Source organism: Strix uralensis, chromosome 5 (assembly GCF_047716275.1).
Source record: "Strix uralensis isolate ZFMK-TIS-50842 chromosome 5, bStrUra1, whole genome shotgun sequence".
Lineage (NCBI taxonomy): Eukaryota > Metazoa > Chordata > Aves > Strigiformes > Strigidae > Strix > Strix uralensis.
The window spans coordinates 88,149,186-88,170,177 of NC_133976.1; the positions used below are offsets into that span (position 1 = coordinate 88,149,186).

At 40.2% G+C, this 20,992-nt stretch overlaps 1 protein-coding gene across 3 annotated transcripts in view; it reads left to right on the forward strand.

Annotated features, from left to right (window-relative positions):
• The window catches only part of PHF21B (PHD finger protein 21B), a 172,348-nt gene that overhangs the window by 144,652 nt on the left and 6,704 nt on the right, over positions 1-20,992 (forward strand). For all 3 annotated transcript variants that reach the window (XM_074872134.1, XM_074872135.1, XM_074872136.1), the window contains 7 exons: positions 921-1,043; positions 5,904-5,955; positions 11,501-11,577; positions 14,517-14,571; positions 18,143-18,165; positions 19,532-19,690; positions 20,672-20,747. In XM_074872134.1, the coding sequence (XP_074728235.1) occupies positions 921-1,043; positions 5,904-5,955; positions 11,501-11,577; positions 14,517-14,571; positions 18,143-18,165; positions 19,532-19,690; positions 20,672-20,747 (565 nt within the window). The remainder of the gene's footprint in view (positions 1-920; positions 1,044-5,903; positions 5,956-11,500; positions 11,578-14,516; positions 14,572-18,142; positions 18,166-19,531; positions 19,691-20,671; positions 20,748-20,992) is intronic.

Below are 20,992 nucleotides of genomic sequence, written 5' to 3' on the forward strand. Positions count from 1 at the left end.
CAATTAACTAACATTGATTGAAAGTTAGCAACAAAATAGATCGAAAAGGCCCAGCGTTCAAATCCAATAACCTTCATCAAGAAGATGAGCTCGAGAAGGTCTTCCGTAGTCCTTCATGAAGCTTTGATTGTGGGTATGAAGTCACATGTGTAATTCTATGGTCAGAAATTGTCTTTCATTCTTTTATTTTAATGGATTCTGAGATAATGTTATCTGCACCATATAAATCTTCCTGTGGGAATTCAGATATGAGCAGCTGCATGTACTAACATACACGCATGTATAAGAGATCTGTGTAGGAATTCCTATACTTCTAAATCAGAGTTTATTTTAATTTAAAACACCTATAGTTTATTTTGTTTATGCAAAACCGGACATCCACTGCTCATAACACGTAAATGCTGAGGCCTGAACTCTGATCTCAGTTACATGCGTAGTACTGAGGAGTATCTTCCTTCCCATCCACATGTACTTACTCTGAAATAACACTGCTGTGACTGAGATCAGACTGTGCTTTTGAATGTGTAGTAAACCCATCTCTTCTACCTGTACGCAAAATAAAATCAAAGGGAAGACCTTAAAATCACTTACAATGTGAGTGCTAAAGCTAGGCTGCTGAGTCAGCTTCAGAAGTCCTCTAAATAGAAACTGTCCTAATTTTCAGAGGCACTGATCAAATGGCTCCCTTAGGCTGCAGTAGGTTTATAATGCACCAATAAAAATCAAGTTTTAGAAACTTCAGTATGGATTTAGAAGCCTAACCCAGGTATACCTTTTTCTAAATATTTTTGGCTTGTGATTTGCGTTTGTTGTCTGTAGGGGTATCAAGTAACCCTTCAAAGAAGAATCAAAGGTTTCAGGCAGAAAAAGCCAGTTTCGTGTAGTGAATTCTCATCTTTTATTTGTACGTTGTCTTTTAGGTTATCATTATTCAGCCTCAAGTCCAAACCCAGACAGAAAGTAAAGTGGAGACAAAGAAACCTCCTGAAGAGTCAGCTCAGGGACCCCCTGCTACCAAAAAGAAAAAGGAGGAAAATCCAGAGGTGATCTTTTTTCTTTTTTTTTTTTTTTTTTTTTAAAAAAGTGAGCTACAGTCTGGTATCAGGGGCCAATTCTAAACATTTTTCCCTGTGTGTACGTATTTACTTCATTTGTGCTCATGGTTCTGCCAGCTGTTCTCTGCCCAGTCACTGCAATTGGGGTGATTTCCTCACCAGTGAGGTGCTCTAACAAGTTTGGTTTGCATCATTCAAACCTTCCAGTGTCACAAAATGTAAGAATTGTGGCTCTCATAATAATCTAGGCAACTTGTGTGGCTATAGCTGTATTTCTTGTGAAAGGCGTATACAAGCTTAAGATACTTTATTTTATCAGATATATAACATCGGGTTTACAGGCTGCGTATGAGGTTGATTTAATGTTTCTTTTGTAAGATGAGCTTTTACATCTTCTTTGTAATGAATCTTGCAATTTTTTAGATTGTATTTAACAATACAGTTTCTTGCCTTTGCTATGTACATGAGGTTGATTTAACGTTTCTTTTGTAAGATGAGCTTTTACATCTTCTTTGTAGTGAACCTTGCAGTTTTTAGATTGTATTTAACAATACAGTTTCTTGCCTTTGCTGTGTACATGTCTTCCCACATGTACACAGATTCTTTCTAGTCTGAAATACATTAAAATTCTTCAAATTGGGCGAGAGAGTAGAAAGCAGGTTAAAGATTAAATCTCTTTAATGAACTATATTTGTGGTGTAAACTAAAATATAAATCAGAAGCCCTTGTAGAAGCAGGGTTTCTCTTCACCAGGCGTTTTGTTTTTCCACTAGATGTATTCACAATGGATTGTGTGCACTTTTGAGGCAATTTGAGAAGTCATACAAACTGAATCTACTTCTGCTGTGGAAATGCTCAGCTCATCTGAAGTCTTAACCTTACTAGTCTAGTAAATGTGTAGCACAAAAGAACCTTGGAGCTGTAGGTTTAAGAGGGTTATTACAGTATAAATTTATAATGCTACTTGAGCAGTGTGGGTGGTCATTTGTTTTACTTACCATTTTAGGAGGTTGGTATAGTCAAAACGGTGTTAAGGATAAATATTGGGTTTTAGCCTAGAATGTCACAGCTTTATGCAGAAGCACTGCAGAACTGCATTTAGGAAACCTCCCAAGTTTAAAATTTGACCCTCGTATAAGTCTTCATGGCGACTGAATGATGGGACTGTAGGGCCCTGTTTTGTTTAGGGAAGTGTTTCCAAAAGGTTAGTTACTGTGTAGCACCTTAGGGGCAGAAAGGCGAGTAGATCCTGCTTAAAAGCAGAATGCTAGAAAAAACATCCATTTTTCTTTGCCTGTAACTTATCCCCAAGAAAGAATATTGAACAAAAATCTTCCAGAGAGATGCAGGAAGAGACCGTGGGACTGGGCACACTTTTTTTAACATAGCGTTCATAAATTTAATGAGCTTTTCATTAAATTGCTAACTAGAATATCCTGACTACCTTTTTTGTAACCAAGAACATTGCTCCTACCGTGTATACTGGATGTCTTGGCAAGCACCAATTTCGGGGTAGGATGCTGAAGCTATGCCCTTAAGTATGACAGTTCTTTTCTTTTCATAGATTTGTTTCACGGCCGTAAAAATGTAGGTCTAGAGTTAATTTCTTTTGTTCTTTGAAAGTAAACTTTAGTTGATTATCATGTATTTATGCAATTAGTGTAATTAGAACTAACAGCATAATTAGTGTAAATACATGTAATGACATAAATAGAACATGTAATTACAAAATGAAATGGTTTTGTAAAAATCTTTGTTTTGCTTCATGAAAAGACATACTGCGCATTTTTAAAAGCACTCGTGGCTTTTAAACAGATGATTCAATTTAAGGCAAAGAGTAACAAAGATACCATGATATTTTTAAAAAAGAAATGGCCACTCTGCGCACTTCTCTCCATACCTTTATTTATCTTCAAAGCACGAAACTGAGGCAGGAACTCCAGTATGGCTCTACGTGAGTCTTAGTCATGACAGACTGGGATTTAACAAATCAAATTGAAAATTTAAAACAAATAAACCAGAAATCACCAGACTCACCAGTAGCCAGGAATCCCATATGCAGTTACTGAGTGTACCTGAACAAACAGAGAAGGCTGAGGATAATTCTTGTCTTTTGTTCCTGGCTTGGCCATTCTGCTGGGAAGCTGTTTTTTGCTTAAAAGGACCTGAGTTCAGCACAAAAAGAAATGGGATTCTGCCCAAAAGTTTTTCCTTTTTAAAAAATTCTATATTGGCAAAGTTTTATATTTCTGGCAACATTTTCTAGGACATTCTAGCAATCACTGCCAAAAATGCTGGTTACTTAGCTCACAGTGTTTTTAATCCCACCTGAGAAGGACAAGAGAGACACGTTGCAATTGTGAACTAAATGCGAGTGTAAGGCCTGGACTGAAAATCTGGAGAAACTGAAGCCTCAGTTTTGTGTATTCCTGCACAGAGGAGAAACAACAGACTCTGTGATATTTGAAAGAAAAGCTTTGCAGTGGAAGTGGTATTTTGAGTGGAATCCAACGAGCTACATGAGTGTGAAATAGCAAAACCCATAAAAACAAATATGCTGTTAATATAATATGCTTGTTAAAAAGAATACAGCTTCTACTGGGATTTTTTTAAAAGGAACCATCTTTCAAATATCTATAAAAGCTAACCCTTCCTGTGTTTAATAGTGAGATAATTATCAAGTCCATTTATGAAGGCTCTTCATATGTTAAGCAAGTATGCTGTCATTACATTTAATTAGAGCTGTATTCAAATAATTTTAGCATGAAGAGAGGAAATTGTTTAGCAAGCATTCCAGTACTCAAATAATTTTAGTTTAGATGTCAGAAAATGTATGCTCCTCCTACAGTTTAATCTTCGGGTAATACAGGCATTCCACGCTCCGTTGGGAAAACACAATTGCACGTTAACCATTCCAACTTTCTGATTCTGTATCTAAATGTTATTACTACTTCTGCTCAGAGCGCTGAGATGTATCCTGCCACGAAGTTCCTTTTTGGTGGGGGTGAGGTGAAACTTGTAACTCTGCTCAGTTGACTCATTTTCTTCTCAGATCTGCACAGTGGATCCCGGATCAAATGTTCATCTTTCCCTTCAGGTGTGGGGCCCCCACTGTGTCTAGCTGGTGTTTTAGACACGTAAGGAGTGAACCCTATTGAAATCAAGGTCTGACATGCAAATGAACACATGTGCATGTCATTACCACACTTACGGAAGGCAGAAATGTAGCATGAATATCTCTAAACTGCCAGTGATGACATTCTACGTCACCATCTTCTAATCTACAGGGAGAGTTACATACTAGGAGACTGTGGAAAGAAGTATTCCTGTTTTAGGAGGTTGTTAGTTCACCTATTTGACAAAGATATTGTCACAGATACAAGAGGGGTACGGATGTCCAATCCTGACCCTCAGATTTTGAAGCAGCCACCCCACAGCTAGATCTTTTAATTTAAAAAATGAGGATGTGCTTGCTTTCGCAGTTTCCCTGTGTGAAAGTCAGAATTGCAAAGGAAATGGTAGTTCCAGTGACTTTCTAGTTGATTTTATCCTGAACTGAAATGAAAAGTTGAATCATCAGGCTTTTCACAAAACAAGAAGGTCAAACTAATTTTGACTTTGAAGTGTTGAAATGTGTTCTCCTGACTCTTCTTCGATTGAAACAGAATGTTTTGACCTTCTACTGCATAAACACTGTATTTTAGTTTGACCTAAACCTACACATTTTATTTTGGGCGAGTATGATATTTGCATCTTCTCATGGTCTTTGGATGCTTTATCAGAGCTGGAGTGTGGGCTTTGCTTGCTTGGATTTCCTAAAAGCTTGGGTTTTGTAGTCAGACTGTCTCTTCTGTGGAATTGCACCTCATGAAAATGCCACTTGGGTAACACAATCCAACAAGATTGTTCAGCACAGCAGAAAGAGGAGGAGATCCCTGAGGCCCCACATTACCACAGATTTGACTCAAAACCAAGGAGTTCAGTTCAGTTTGGAGTTGGAACAACACAGCAGAATTTGTTTCCCATCAAAAAGATGGAATAAAAGCTTCAGCAAAACTTCTCCTGCAAAGAAAAATTTCCCAATGAAAAATCACTGACAGAAAATTTAGAATCTACTCTAGTACTTGCCCTATTACTGCCTCAGCATGTTTTGAAGATTTGTTAGAATGAAGATGTGTTTTGTGCATATATAGTGTACAAGAGTTCTGAGTAATATTTTAGATCAGATTCCTCATTGCAAAATGAGTTCATCAGTGTCAGGAGATGTTAGTTCACTCCTCATGGAGGGAAAATATTGGACCAGTGTACCTCTTCATAATTCATGCACACGATATTGCTCCTGTAACTTGGGAAGAGAAATTTCTGAAAGTTTTTTTGGGAGGGGGGGACCTTCAGTAAGCTTCAGATGTCTTGTTTAGTGTTGTAAAGTTCAGTGGAAGTGTACCATATCTTGTTTTCTTGCTCACGTCCAATAAAAACAGTGCCATGTCCAGATAGTAATAATAATACACAATTACTTCTCTAAAGAGTGAAGTAACAAAGCAACTAGCAATTGATTGAATTAACTGAATTTTGATCACGCGCTGTATAAAATCAGTAGTCATACAGCGTTGGCTTCATAAGTCTCTGAACTGCTAAAGTTCATATAGTCTTACAAGTAGGACGTGACTGACCAGGCATATCTGAGGCAAATCTTCAGTTCAAATTCTTCTTATTACTATGCATTCAAGTAAGATACATTTCTAAAAGACCTTTACTGGGTTTATTCTGTCAATGCTAGACTTATTTATTTACTTCTACCATGATTGTTGTAGTAGAAAATCTAACTCCTGTTTATTTTTTCCTTAGAAAATTGCCTTCATGGTAGCATTAGGACTGGTTACAACAGAACATTTGGAAGGTAAGATGGCATACGTTGTTTTACAGTGCAGTTTTTGAGTGAAATCTTTTCTCTTGGCTGCTCTGCAGCTAAGAGGAATCAGTGATTCTGTCCGCTGAAGGGCAATGACAAATCAGGTGAAAATATGATCTATACACAATTGTGCTTTTCAGCCTCAAAATAACGGGCGACCTCATTTTGCTCTGCCTCCCATCCCATCGCACAGCTCAAGAGGCTTGAGAACTGGCTCTGCAGCCAGCACCAACAGGCTGGGCATGAGCTGGCATTTGGGCTCACTCAGTCGCTACGGTCTTTTAAAGGATGTTAAACAACAATTAGGGAGGTGGTGGAGTCACCCTGGATGTTTAGATGAGATGAGTCGTTTGGGTGAGATGTTGGGGGATGTGGTGCAGGGGAGAACTTTGTAGAGTCGGGCTGATGGTTGGACTCGATGATCCCAAGGGTCTTTTCCAACCTGAATGATTCTGTGATTCTGTGAACTGGAGGATGCTGGTGAAGCAAAAAGCCTGCAAAGGCTCTGAGAAGCAGTGATTTGGTTGAAGACTCAGCGAGGTTCAAAGATGTTTATCCAGATCTTCTGTAGCACGCACGTCCTCTCCTCTTTCCCCACGTGAGATGGACTTTCATCTTTTGCGTTAATCATCTCTGGAGTTCTACAGAATAAATCATTGTCAGCTGACAGTGATTCCTGATCACAAAAAATGTTAAGGATAATTGACATTTACTATCCATCCCATGGACCATCATCAGCAAAGTACTGAGGAATTTTCAGTGCACTGAATTTAAGTTCTGTGTGCTTTAGAGTTAGGCACGTGCTTAGATACCCTGCTGACTCAAGAGGTATCTAACAGTTTACAGATTGATTTCTTTTTAGTAAGATTCCCTGTGCTTCTGTTCCTTGTTTTTAAGACAGGTTGTGAATTAGGGAGAAAACAGCATCGTAACTCTAAGGTCACCTCAGTATATGCAGCAGGTTTTCTGTGGGTCTTTGCTGCCTTTTTTCAGTGTTTTTCCTCTATAAATCTGCATTTTAGAAAATCATTTAATGTCCCAGTGACTGAGAATTTGAAAGCAGTTTAAAGAAACTTTAAGCCACCGGCCTTTTTAATCCCTTAGTGGTAATGGATTGAAATGGAAATTAAAAAGCGACAGCAATTTTAGGAGAAGATTTATAATCCAAAAAGTGCAAATGATGACTTGTTCTTGTTTTCTTTGTCTAAGGAAAATAGGACAACATTTGAAATTATGCTGAAGTGCAAATTATGCTTACAACAGAGAGAACTTTATTTTGAATAATTCTTTACCCTTTTATTTCATTGGAACTAATAAATTGTTGGTGTGGATTTAATGCTTGTGCTCCAAACACCAAGTACCACTTTCTCCTGTTTGTTCTACAGTGAGTGCGGAGATGCGCATTTTGAACCTAACTGCTACAATACTAATTCTGCAGAATCAATTCTGACAGACAAATTCACTTTTTATATTCCTACTACCTTTAAATAAATGGCTCCCATCAAGAGCTATTTACTATGGAAAGGGTATTTCTTCATGAGTATTGGTGAATACCCCTATAGCTTTCACAAGCTAAAGGTTCTTATTTTAGTGCTATGGCATATTCACAGCTATCAGCCACTGCTATTTGTCAGGAAGCAGTGGTCGTTACACAGTTCAGTTTATTTTAGTACTTCTAATGTATTTCTCAATTTCACATTTTTGGAATTAAACCGTATCAAGATTGGGTCATTAAAAGCTTATTCACTCGGTATCATTAATTCACAGGGTTACTGCTTTTCTTCATTTTATTCATTCATTTTGTGGTGAAGGGCTATGATCCACTTCAGGATGGATTTCTCTGTCAGCCTCGCAGCCTTTCCACCTCATGTCCAGAGAAGCATCTTTCCCCTTACTGGGAAAAGAGCTCTGTTCTACAGAGCCTGGGTGTGAGGCATCTTTGGAGGCCTTTACCAGTAGATGAGCCCAGCTGCTTCCACTGACTGACATTCTGCAAGGTACAGCTTTCCCTCAAGATAAATTGTCATTACGGGCCTCAGAGAATGACTATACAGGGTGTTTATTGATGAAGGCAGCAGCTTATTGAAGCTTTGCTTCCAACATAAAGCTATCTTCAAATTTATTCATCTCTGTCAAATATATTACAGTTTAGAGGTTAGTGGTTTTTTTCTGTTTGGGTTATATTTTTTAAATTAATAAACTAAGGAATAAGATAGCCCAATTCGGTGATGCAGTGCATGGTTGTAACATACTAAATCTCTTTCTCTAGCCTATTAGAACTCCTTTTAGCATTACCATTGTGTTTAAAAAAAAAAGCTAGAAAGCAATACTTTAAAAGAACTCTCTAGATGAGGCCATCCTAAAAATGCACATCTTGGTTTACTGTAGCAAAATAAAAACCCTGAAATATTTCCATCTAGGTTACTGGAATATTTTAATCAGTTAAACCAAATTTATTTTTACTTTATTAAGCCCTCTTTTGAAATATAGACAATACTTTTTAGCAGAAGTAACAAGTAACAAAAGATAGTATACCAGCATACCCTTTTGTTCTGTCTTGGTGTGATTGTTGACAGATACACTCTCAGATGTACATACTCCTTATATCACAAACATGGATATTTTTTGTTCACAGTTTCCATAAATAAAGTGCTGACATTGTGCTCTCCCTCCCTGATGGCTGCAGAGGGTGGAGTATGTCTGGAGCTGTTTCAGTTCATTACTCTCTCTCTCTCTCTGTGTCTCTATTTCCATTTATTCTCACTGCTATTACTCCCCCCCCCCCCCACCCCAGCCTGCTTTTATCTCTGTACCATAGCGATGCCTCTTCCAAAGCTGCTTTCCAGGTGTCTACCACATGTGTGATTCAGACCCCATCAGATATTTCTGTTGCCTTGGTGAGAGCATGTACTGAAGAAATTCTCTCTTAAACCTGGGATCCAAAAGGGCAGAGCACTACTGATCCGTCACAGTCCTCTCGTGAAGATGCTCGGCCCAGTTACGGACACAGAAGGCTCTGCAGTGTCAAATTCTTTGTTTCTTTTTCTGGGCCAGTGAAAAGTCACAATCTTCTGAAAGGCTGAGCCTGGGCTGCCCTATCTCCAGCTTTTTCCCTGCAAGGGTGCTGAGACACCGCAAGCCCTGGATTCACGGACCACGTAGCGTGGGTTTGTGAGCCTGGCTGCAAGAACCACGGCTCCAGCTCACCCTGTTGAAACCAAAGTAAAGAGTCATCAGAGGGCCACTTCTTCCCTTTCTTGGCTAGCATCAAGGCACGTGGTTCCTCTGTCGTGACATCTCTGTCATGTTTCAGACTCAAGAGCATTCCCCATGCAAGAACTGACGCATTGAGAGCAACCATTCCTCTTCTGGTGGCTCTGTGGCAGGCTGCTGGCCATGTCTAGCACTTCCACTGCTGCTGAGGCCTGATTCCTTTTAGAGAGCACCAAAGGGTCTGGACGCTTCAGGATGGAGCTTTCAGCAGAGCCAGACAAGCGTTTCACAGGGAATACTGTCACAGTGGGACAGAACCGTTGCCCATACAAGATCCTCAGGTCTGGAGTCTGCGTAGCACCGAGGATGTTAACGAGATGCTGGCAGGGGTTGCAGCCATGGCGTTTATCGCACGTCTCGGCGCGGCCTCGGCTCACACGTTTCTTGGTGGTGAGATTCTGTGGAGCATATGTCTAGCTCATGTCAGACTGTGCGTACAGACCTGCCTGTACTCTTTGAAGTGCCCTTGGAGAAGGCACCTTCTGAGCATGAGAGGTGACGTGTTCCTCTGCCAGTGGGAAAACCCAGCCAGAATATGCAAGTAGTTGCTCTTCTGTTTTTCTTGTCGATCCAGTTTCCTTCTGATAGATCCATCACTCCAAGAGTGGCGGCTTAGCCAGCAGTCTTTTGTGAATGAAAAATTTCAAATCAGTATCTTGGAACTCAGGCCAGTACACAATCCATGCAGAGTGTTGGCCTCGTCCCTAGGGACACCGTGTCCGAGACATGACCGACAATACTGATACCATTTACCGTAGCAACGCTTAAAGTGGTCCGTGGCCCCTTTTACTCTGTGGGGAAGTGATCAGCATTTGGAAAGGGTGGCTGGGAACCAGAACTGTGTCTTGGGAATCCAACTCCCATGTATCGTAAACATCCTGAAAGCCGGACTGTATCTTACTGTTGGGTTGCAAGTGGGAGACAGTGCTCAATATCCTGAAGGCCATTTTCTGGTGCTGAGGATGTTCTGAGGTAGAATTCTTTAGCTCAGACATTGATGAAAGATGACAGACCTTCTGCGGAACCAAACGGTGTCCTGAGTTTCTGTTGGGTGTGCTCCTGGTCCTCTGGGCTGAAGAGCTGGTGCTCCTGCCAGTTCTTCTCATTCTGAGATTTACTTAGAGCAAGACAGAACAAAGGTATCACCGTCACAGGGGCATTTAGACTAACAGGATCCCTCTGGCACCTCAGTGCAAAGTCTTTGCCTTACAATATTCACGTACAAAACATTTTGGAATAGAGCATCAGCCCAGCTGTGCACGCTTCATGTCACAGGATAGATGCTGGGCGGCTCTCATTGCTAAAGTATGTCTGCTTGTACTTTATTATTAAAAGAAAAGGTAGGCTCTGAAATAACATGGTTGTAATAATCTCGCCATTCTGAACTGACGTCAAGAGCTGGAGAAAGAAATTCCATACGACGGAAATGAAATCCTAGCTCAGATAAAAGTAGCATTCAACCTGCAGATTTCAGTGGTCGAGGGATCCGCTCCCTCTCTCCATGTGTGTTTACAGAAGCGTGCACGTGCCTAACTGTTGCTAAATGCAGCCCTCAGCAAGTACCGTCTTGAATAGGTGTTACCGTTTAGCGGAAGGGAGTTCTCTTGTGTTTCACCGTTTTCTGAACAGGACTGCAATTTGGTGAGCTGCTTTTTGTGCTGCTGTTTCCAGTGACACGAATACATGTACGGCTCATAACAACATTTTGCATGCTCAGGATCATGAAGTTGTATATTTTTGGATGGGTAAATCATCACTCCCTAGTTAGAACCGAATCTAGCCGTGCCATTCTGGCCGTGCTTTTTCTAACCTCTGCAGAGAAAAAGTAACGTAAATTAAATTTTAAAGGATTTCTGTGCTTTCATCTGATATGAATTACAAGGCTTAACTGCTTTAAATGCTTCATTTTTGTTAATAGCAGACATGGATAGCATTTTGAAAGCTCTCTGTTGATGCTTGCTGAATATGTGCCTGAAGGGATCATAATAAAAATCTTGTAGGGCAGCAGAAGTCCACCTTGGAGGAAGGCAAAAATAAAAAATGCTTGTGTTCTGAATCTTAGAAGGAAAAGCTTATTAATGGCAAACCTTGAACTGCAGCAAATACCAGTGCTGATGCAACCCAATTATACTTTAGAAACTGAAACTGAACACAAAGCCCAGGGGGTTGAGGGTAAGAGCATCTTGCTTAACAAGTTAGATCTACATTTTTCCCTGATGAATGAGAAACGCACAGTTCACGTTTCTTTCCATGGTTACAGAAATCCAGAGCAAGCGTCAGGAAAGAAAGAGAAGAAGCACAGCAAATCCAGCCTACAGTGGACTCTTGGAAACAGAGGTACTTTATCATTCACTTTTTTTCTATTTCATGTCAATAAAAGGTTTAAGTGTTTCTTATTAAAAAAGTATATATAAATGCAGAACCACGCATTTGTTTGTAAAGAGATATTGATGTGGAAAAGAAGGAAAAGATCTCATTGCAGCAGCCAAGCAACAGGTTTTCACCCCACAACAGAACTTGCTTCAAACTAGAATTCATCTTCGTTTTAATAAAGGCTAAAAGGACTAAATTAATGTGGGACCTAATTACTCTTTCACCCACGCAGACAGTCCCTTTAGGTCAGAACTGAGGAACAGAAGTGCTGCATTATGTTCAAACTTGCATTGCTATTTCTCTTTTCCGATGCGCCAAATAATAAATGGAGAAATTTGGTTTTTTATTAGTGACATTCATAAAAGGGATGTGTTGGTTTTAAGAATCAGCGTGCTCTGCAGGGGGTATGGAAGCCTGCATAATATAATAATGCATAATTAAAAAATAAAATGCTCTGGATAATCTCTGTTGTCTGTTACGCTGTTACATTTTTAGTAGTAGCCAAATTTGGTCCTACGTAATATTGGATTGCAGACCTGGTGTAAAATCAGCATATAAATAGACATAACTTCTTCTGAAATAGCTTTTTTTCTTTGTTTCTGAACTGAATATATGCATTATTTGGCTTATTAAAGATCCACCTTTAAAATTTCACCACAGTTTGGGGTTCCTGTTTGAACTTCCTACAGGAATGAAACAAATTTGCAGCCAGCTCTCCATTTAAGCAAGATTTCTCTGAGTTCTTTCAGCCTAAAGAAAGTGATTTTTCTTTATTTAGGTACAAGCGATGCAGAATTTTTGGTATGCCAGCATTTCAGATTTCTGTGTTTGTTGGCAGACATCACACAGATGAGGCTAAGAAAAACTTAGAAACACTGTAGTCAAGCTGTTTAGTGGCTTGATTGTTCTTTTTTGAAAGTATTGGAGATTTTTATACTCCAGAGTAGCTCTGGGCACCTGAATTCTTCAGAACTCCTCAGCTTTTCTCTAGCGATGTCTTCAGAGCAAATACTGATGTCCATACATCCAGGATTTAACACAGTAGGAACTTTAGCCTTGCTAGCATTAAATTTGTAGTGTCTTTCTTAGACTTTTTTCTCCTGATGAGTTTATTAAAATACTTGCAGTAGCGTTTTGTGGCTGTAGTCTGATGGACGTTCGTGAGAAACTCAATTATCTCGGAGCAGGGATGGAGGAGGTGATGGAGGAGGTCTGCTGCACCCCTGGTTCATACTTCTCATTATATCTATTCTCAAAAGCGTATCCTGAAGAGAAAGATGGCATGGAGAAAGAAATGTCTGTGAAAGAGTCCTGTGGCTGATCAGCTGTGTCCTCATTAGGAGTTGTCATTAAGTACTGACCATGGGGAATACTGTTCAAGTAAAATGGAGGCAGATGGTTTTTCTCTGATCAATTAGCTGCTCAGATTGATTTGCTAATCAGTGAGTTGAGGTATTTTGTAGCATTTCAGGCATTTTGGTGCAGTTTAATTTACGGTTAGTCTGCTGAATGATCTTTAATTCATGATTGTTTAAATTGAAATTGCATATAAATTAGACTTTTTATTTGCCAACGCCCCTCAAAACGGCAGGAGCTCAGCATCTGTAGTGGTGATGTTAACTTCCTTGATTACAAAAATGTGATCACGGTCTTATGTCTTCACTTGAACGTTGTGCTTTTTCTTTCCAGAGCGTTTTCTTTAAAAAAAATTGAGATATCATTCTATTTTCCCACCTTTTTTTTAATTTATTTTTGGGGTTTGGTTTTTTTGTTGTTGTTGTGTTGGGTTTTTTTCATAGGAAAGGGTTAAGTTTCAGGCTGGGTATTTTCTGAAGGAAGAAACATCTATTCAAAATTCATTAACAGACTGGCAGGCACCCATGTATAAGAGAACAGTTTACTCGCCACAGAATAAATCATTTATTAGGAAAAACCCTCTAATTTTCCTCCGAGCAGAGCCTAACAACATCTAATGGAGGAAAATGGTACTGTTTCCAGCCCTGCCGTACAAGTATTGGATGGCTCAGAGAAACAATTAGGGGTTATATAGACTGTTAATGAAGCCTGGCTTGCTATTGACCAACAGCTTTTACCATCTGACAAGTTGGGGATGAGCTGCATTAAATTAGTTAAACATCTCAGTCAGGTTTCCAGTGGTCTGTGTTGTAAGTTTAAAAATCTTTGGTGACCTCAGCAGACTGAAATCCCTGCCAGCTCCTAGAGGTTGTACACATTAACTTCTGAAAGAGAAGTGTTTTGCTTAGGCACTAACGCGTTGCTTGCAAACGGAATGTGTTCCCATGAGCTGTAGGCAAGTGTCACATCACAAGTTAGTGATGTTTTTCTGCAGGTGGGTAGTCCATCACCATTTCTATATACGCAAATAAAGGTGTCATCTCACAGCGGCAATTTATTACAGTTTTTCCCTCATGGATGTTGTTTATCTGCTACTCTTGGAGCTACTGTCGCTGTTGCCTTGCTCTTACTGACCTCTGCAACGTATCCTGCAACCCAATCAATAACATTTGCAATTTGCATTTCTCTCTGGTTAATAAAACTTAACGCACATCTAACTGCTCTGTGAAGAACTTGTTAGAAAGGTAAACAATGCAACTGCTTGTACGACTGTCTCAGGGATTAGCAGTGAATATTCTAAGTGGTGGAACTGCTTCTGGATAGCTGGTTGTATGTGAGGGTCGTTTGGATGAGATGTTGGGGGATGTGGTGTAGGGGAGAACTTTGTAGAGTCGGGCTGATGGTTGGACTCGATGATCCCAAGGGTCTTTTCCAACCTGAATGATTCTGTGATTCTGTGAAGCTCATGGAGATTGTTCATATGAAATAGTAAGAGACAACCAGAGCGCTTTCCAGTGACACTGTGGTTGGTTTCTTTTCCCTTGTAGCGGAAACGCCTTGCATCAAATTATTTGAATAACCCCTTGTTCCTTTCAACAAGAGGTAAGCATATTTTTTAAATGAATCTACTACTATTGTAATGACATGTTAAATATTTATTAGTAGGATTTCATATGAATTACTGCTGTGGTACGATAGGGCATTACTTTGTGTAAGGTCCCTGCACTTTTTAGTGTGCAGTGAAAATAGATGGTTTTCCCACAAAAACAATTGAAGGATAAGGCTAAAGGTCAAAACTGTGTAGAAATGGAGCCAAAGTCTCTGCAATCAGTGGAAAATCAGATCTCTGGTATTGTAAGCACCGTGCAGTGAGAGGACTGATTGAAGAAGGCAGTGTGGCCAGCCCCAAGTGCTTGAAAATATATATTGAAGAACTGGGATTTTAAAAATAATTACTATTCTGGGCTTTTCATTTGCCTCTTTTCATTAGCTTTAAGAAACTGCTGTCCATCCTCAAGGGCTAGAAATTTACCCTACCTTTTGCTTTAAAAACAATGGCTGAAAACCACACAATTTTTCTGACTCCAAGAGCTGGAGCCATAAATCTAGATTTGATGGCCTTGAAGATGACTTCCAATCTTGTATTTCTAAGAACTTCAGATGCTGAAAATTTCACGGTAAAAACCTTGAGAATTAACAACTTAGAGGAGCCATTTGGGGATAGTGACAATTAGCTCATGTGAAGAAGCCCATTCTAGGAAAAATGTGCAACATATAGAGAAGGCAAAGATTGGGGAGGTGGGAGACGAAACACAGAGATCCTTGAGTACAGTTTAATTCTTCAGATGAGGCCCATGTAGGATTTTAAGAGAGAAAGTGAGAAGCTTGAGTTGCATTTCAGAGGAGAGAAGGCCAGTAAAGAAATGGAATTATGTCCTTGCCCTCGTGATGCCTTTATAACTTAGGCTCTACTGTGGTATGTTAGAGGTAGGGGAAGATAGGTCTTTTTCTAAGCTAAATATTATTTCAATATTAGGAGCATTTACAGGCGTAATTTCAATTAAGACATGAACTTTTGACAGTTTTTCAGTGTTTGCTTGATATCCCTGTGAAGTGTCATGTTTAAGTGCTTGAGATTCAGCTTTCTGGCTCCTGCCTTGAATTCCTGTGCCACAGGATCACCTAGGGAAACGCAGCAGCGCTTCTCTCTACCTTCAGACTTCATCTGCTAGATGCAGACAATTGGCCTACTTATCATATGCCTCTAATGCAGAGGCCCTCAGAGGACAAGGGAGGTTATTACATGGTAAACAGCTATGGTGACATCCCTCTTAGCAGGAACCCATGCTCATGTAAGCCCCAGTGGAAAGAACATTATTCCTGGCTTAGTTTTATCTTCAGAATTAAAATTATAATTTATTATTTGTCTTATCGCAGCACTTGTTTTTCCCATGTAAACACATGGGAAAAACCAGGAGAGAATGGCAATGTTAGCAAGGCGTGCGGTTAGCCCCAGGGTGGATTTCATTTAAGTTAGGGTTTGATATCTCTGACCTTCTTCCCACCACGTGTTTCCCATTTTATTTGCGAGGAAGTAGGAGAGTGACAGAGCTGTCTCAGAGCCTCTTGGAAATCAGCACTCTCTCTCCATAGTTGTTAATTCCTCTTCGAGACCTGTATCTTTGGGTTTTTTCCAGCATCCAGAATCGGGGCTGGGATTCTGCAGATTCTGACAATTTTAAGCTGGGCTTCTTTAGAGCAGAACTGCCCACCTCTGGAGGGGTTTGTTAGCTGCGTGCCCCAGGCGCCATTGTTCTAGATGCTGTGCAGGCTCTGAGCTGAAGGCCAACGCTGTGCCCGACAGCTCAGCACCACAGTGATCTAGTTGTCCACCCTCAGTGCAGAGCTGACTGCCCCTTCTCTCATAAAAAGCTCCTTTAAAAAAAGTTGTCTTCAGTTTAGTTTTTCAGCAACCAGAAGGCAGAAGTGGACATATTTTTAAATGTTTGCGACTTTATAGAAAAAGTGAGCTGAAAAGAGAAATAAACAAACTAAAAAAACCCCTGTGAAGTACAGGAAACAACCGTCATTTCCAGAAATGCAGAAGAGAGCAATTCTTGTAAATTTTGAGCAAAATGTCAATTAATCAGGATTCATTTATCTGAAAATGTCTTACCTGAAATGAGGTCACATCCCCTGACATGTATCATTTGTAGGAAAGACTCTTCAATTATCAAGCCTCTGTTTATCTGAACAACATTTATATCCCCTGAGTAATCACGGTGTCACAGCGCAGTGGATCTCTGTGTGTGTATTTGTGTATATGAAGTGACATCTACAGATTTTATAAGTCTGTGATTATTTATGGAACTCATTGCCAAAGGATGCTACAATCGTTGGGAAAAGTAGACAAATTTATGGAAGAAAAAAAAAAAATCTATCTCAGGCTGTTAAATATAAAAATGAAGACGCAAACTCCAGGTTTGGGAAGCCCATAAGCTGCTAGCATCCAGAAGGATGCTTCTGGAGTAGAAAAATTTACTCTGTGCTTGCCCAGGTCTTGCGCTCTGTGCACAAGTGGCAGCACTGGATGCTGTTAGCAAAGGACCCTGGGCTTTATAGCCTTTGGTCTAATTTTGGTGAAGCTGTTCCTTCATTCTTATGTTCGTCTTTGTACATGCGTGTGAAGTCCGAAAGCGTCTGCACCTTCATGTGTATGCACACATCAGAGTCTAAAACAAGTATGTAACAGCAGGTTGGTCTGTATGTGAGGGATCGCACCGGGGCAGCTGTATTCCCCTTGTGAATCAGGGAGCTGAAGAAGGACGGAAGGACAGAAATATCAGTTTGGTTGTCTCCACTTTAATCCAAAGAAGGGCCTCTCCATCAGCTGTTTGTCACTGGGACAGTGTGCACAAGCCTTTCACAAATCAGCAACAAAAATTACAATCTACTACGCGGTTTCCATAAAGCTGTTAAAATTTTCTGGCTTTTTATTTTTGGACCGAAGCGTGATGGATTTCACAAATATTTTTATGAAAGGCTTGGCCTGCTTTCCAGTGAGCTCTGATGGTTCTTGTCCTTATCAGACTGTGCATGCAATCACTACAGACTCAGTTCATCAAAAGGTCAGAAAATCTTGGCGGTTTGGGTGGGAGTAGTTTGATGATGAAGAGTTGATGATAACATAAAGCTCACTCCCACAAGTGGCTGACCATTTTGGCCAGGAATCAGCTGAACATTTAAACATGTGTTTAACGGTAAGTCAGTGGCACCAATTTCATACCCCAAGTTAAGTGCCTTGCTGGTCCGGGGCCAGACTGTTCATCACCCAGCAGGCTGAAGTCCTTAAGAAAGACTTTTTGACTACTGGCATGTGGAGAGGAGCTCTGCATGGAAATATCTGAAAATTCGGAATTGAATGTGCTTCTCATACTATGACATTTTAGCATCAGTCCTTTGGAGATGGGATTCCTGCTATGTAAATTTTTAAATCTTAAATGCTAATTCCACTGCTTGCTGTTGCGTTCTTTCCTGCCCGCGTTAATTTTGGCAATGTCCTGATCTCCTGTGTCACAGCTTGACTAAAATTACTCCCATAGCTGATAACTAGCATTCACTGCAGCGATGTATTTCCCACTAATCTGTTCTCTGCCCTTCTTTCATGTGCTAGCAAATGAGGATCCATTCTGGAAGGTATGTGTAGCAAAATTTGGTTATTACCAGTGTCTTTCTCATCCCCGTGTAACTCAGTGCTTGCTTCTGATTACTGTAGTCTCCATCAAGGTACAAAATTGCAGTATTGTCTTTGCCTTTCATACTGCTTGTGTGAAACATTTCCCACTTAACTAAATCTTTGAGCCCCAAAGTTAGAAATCCAAATTCATATGCAAGGCCTGAGTTTAATTCCTTTGTGGAATCCACTGATTGAGAAATTGCTAGTCCAGATTTGTGGTTTTAATGAAAATTTCAAGAAAAACGAGGAACCATTCTACTTTGTATAGATTAAATCTCTTTACATTGAGGCTAAAATTAAGACTTTTTGAGCAGGTAATTTCTAAAGAGTAATATTTTGGAGAGCGATTTTTTGACAGGACTGAGTTAGAATTCAAGATATAAGCCTGACTAAAACTATCATGGAACATTATAATTAATATCCCTAAAAATGAAAATATGCTTTTGGAATTAACAAAGGTACAAAATTATTATTCTCCTTCCTGGAAAAGCACTAGGAAAATTTGGGGGTTTTATAATGCTTCACAAGCCATGAGAGTTTCAAAATCAGTATCTCCTTTATTAAAATGCACTTAATTATACAAAGAGTAATTAACGTTGCCACCAGATTAGCATAGCAATTTACTACATGACATTGTAACTTTGTTGATGAGTCTTGGTTCATTTTATATATTGCTTCAGACAAAGTACTAATCAGTCTTGTTGGAGAAAGGTTGTCAGAGCAAGTCTGAACAGAGAACAATTAGTGCCAGGGAGAACAGAGGGACAGAGGAGCCCTCTAGAGGAGTTCACAAAAGAGGGTATGTCGCAAAACCTACTCGAGCATGTTTTCCTAGCTGCTCTTTGAGGCAACGGGCATAAAACATGGAACCGTGCTTTTTCCCCAGAAGCTTTTTCTTGCTGGCTTCCTTCTGCTTTGGACTTGAAGGACAAGTGATCCCCATACTGACTTTGACCCCAGGCTTCAGAGTAGAGCTGTGCGTGGTGATACATGTGTTGGAGTGACACATTATCAAAAACAAGTGAAATAATTCCTGCGTCACAAGCTGGCTGTATTAGTCGACTCCCTCCTGTGTTTGATTAGTTGGTTTTTATTTTTCTACCTGTTTCAATTTCTGAAACTTGCTCCTGGCTCGTTTGTTTGTATTTCTTGCTATCATACACCACTATTTCTGTTGTCTTCTACAGCTGTCAGGGTCCTCTTGACAATTAGATTTTGTGTTTCAGTGAGCCTGTCTGCTGTAATAGAGGCTCTGAATGCTGTAGAGAGAGAAGTTCTCAATGGATTGACTTCACCCAAGCCATCCTTCTTCTTCTTCTCTTGCAGAATGAGATCCACCACGATGAACACTGCACTGCTTGCAAGCGTGGCGTTAACTTGCAGCCCTGTGGCACGTGTCCCAGAGCGTATCACCTCAACTGCTTGGACCCACCCCTCAAAACTGCCCCCAAGGGGATTTGGGTCTGTCCAAAGTGCCAACAGAAGGTAAAGCTCGAATTTGTGTACCACTAAACTAATTTAACCCGTGCTCACAGCTTAGGGGACTACATTAGCTAAAGTAGTACTGAGAGGCTTTTAGTACAGTTTGAAGCATTTGTTTCTGGTATTTTCATCATCCTAGAGGCAGAACGTACACTGAGTACCTTAGCTTCCCTGTAATCACACCTGCTGAGATTTGTCCTTTTAAAATATCTCTTCAATTCCTTTGTTTCCCTTCTTTACAGTAAAGCCACCAACATGTAGGGTTGCCACACAAGTAATGTAAATCTTACAGAGGAGGGAGACAGTGTCAGAAGGAGACACTGTTCATCAGTGGATCTGAAAGCTGTGAGGAGAACACTTCCTTTTCTTTAGATCATGTTCATTACGCAGAACTATTAATCATATGTCAGAAATGATAATTTGTCTAGCTGCTGTGAATAATGCTGATTGCATGAACAGGAAAACAATAACTAAAACAGTACAGTGTCACTAAGTTGTAGAGTGGAGGCTTAGATTTTGTGCTCTTTGTGTTTAGCATTGAGATCCCTGTTATGTTCCTTTGAAAATGTCAAGGAGAAGCTGTAGTATGCAGTTGCAGAGAGCAGTGCAGCTCAGGATTAGGTCCGTGCTGTCATGTTTTCATATGGACCAGCAACTTCTCCCACGCTGAGTAGAAAACACTCCTGACAGTGTGGAAATCTGCTTGTCGGGGGCCGAAGAATGTCTTCTGGCCACAGCACCAAGAAACAGAGAATTTGTAGCCCCCTTTTAGCACAGTTTGGTAGTGCTGTTTATAGTGATGTGTAAAGGAGTAAGCCCCAATGGAGACAGCTACTTAAATTATTCTCTCATTACTTTTCAGCTTGCAAATTCTGAGACAAGGACTCTAGATCTGATCCTGCAGAGCTGTGAGGCTGGAGGAAGAAAAACATTAATGTGTGTCTTTGTGGAGTCCTAACTTTTTATTGTTTCCTGGGCTTATAGGTGTTAAAGAAAGATGACAACGTGCCATGGACTGGAACTCTGGCAATTGTGCACTCCTATGTTACTCATAAAACAGGTAGGGATTCAGCTGTTGACAAGGCAGGGAGATGCCATTGGAGTCCTTCATAGCTGTTGTGGTTTCAGCCCAGAAGGCAATTAAGCACCACACAGCTGCTCACTCCCCCCTTTCCCCTCAGGACTGTGAAGGAGAAAATAAAGCAAAAGACTCAGGAATTGATAAGAACAGGGAGGGATGACTCACCCATTACAGTCATGGGCCAAAGACAGACTCGTTAGAGGAAGAAAAAGAACATAAATTTA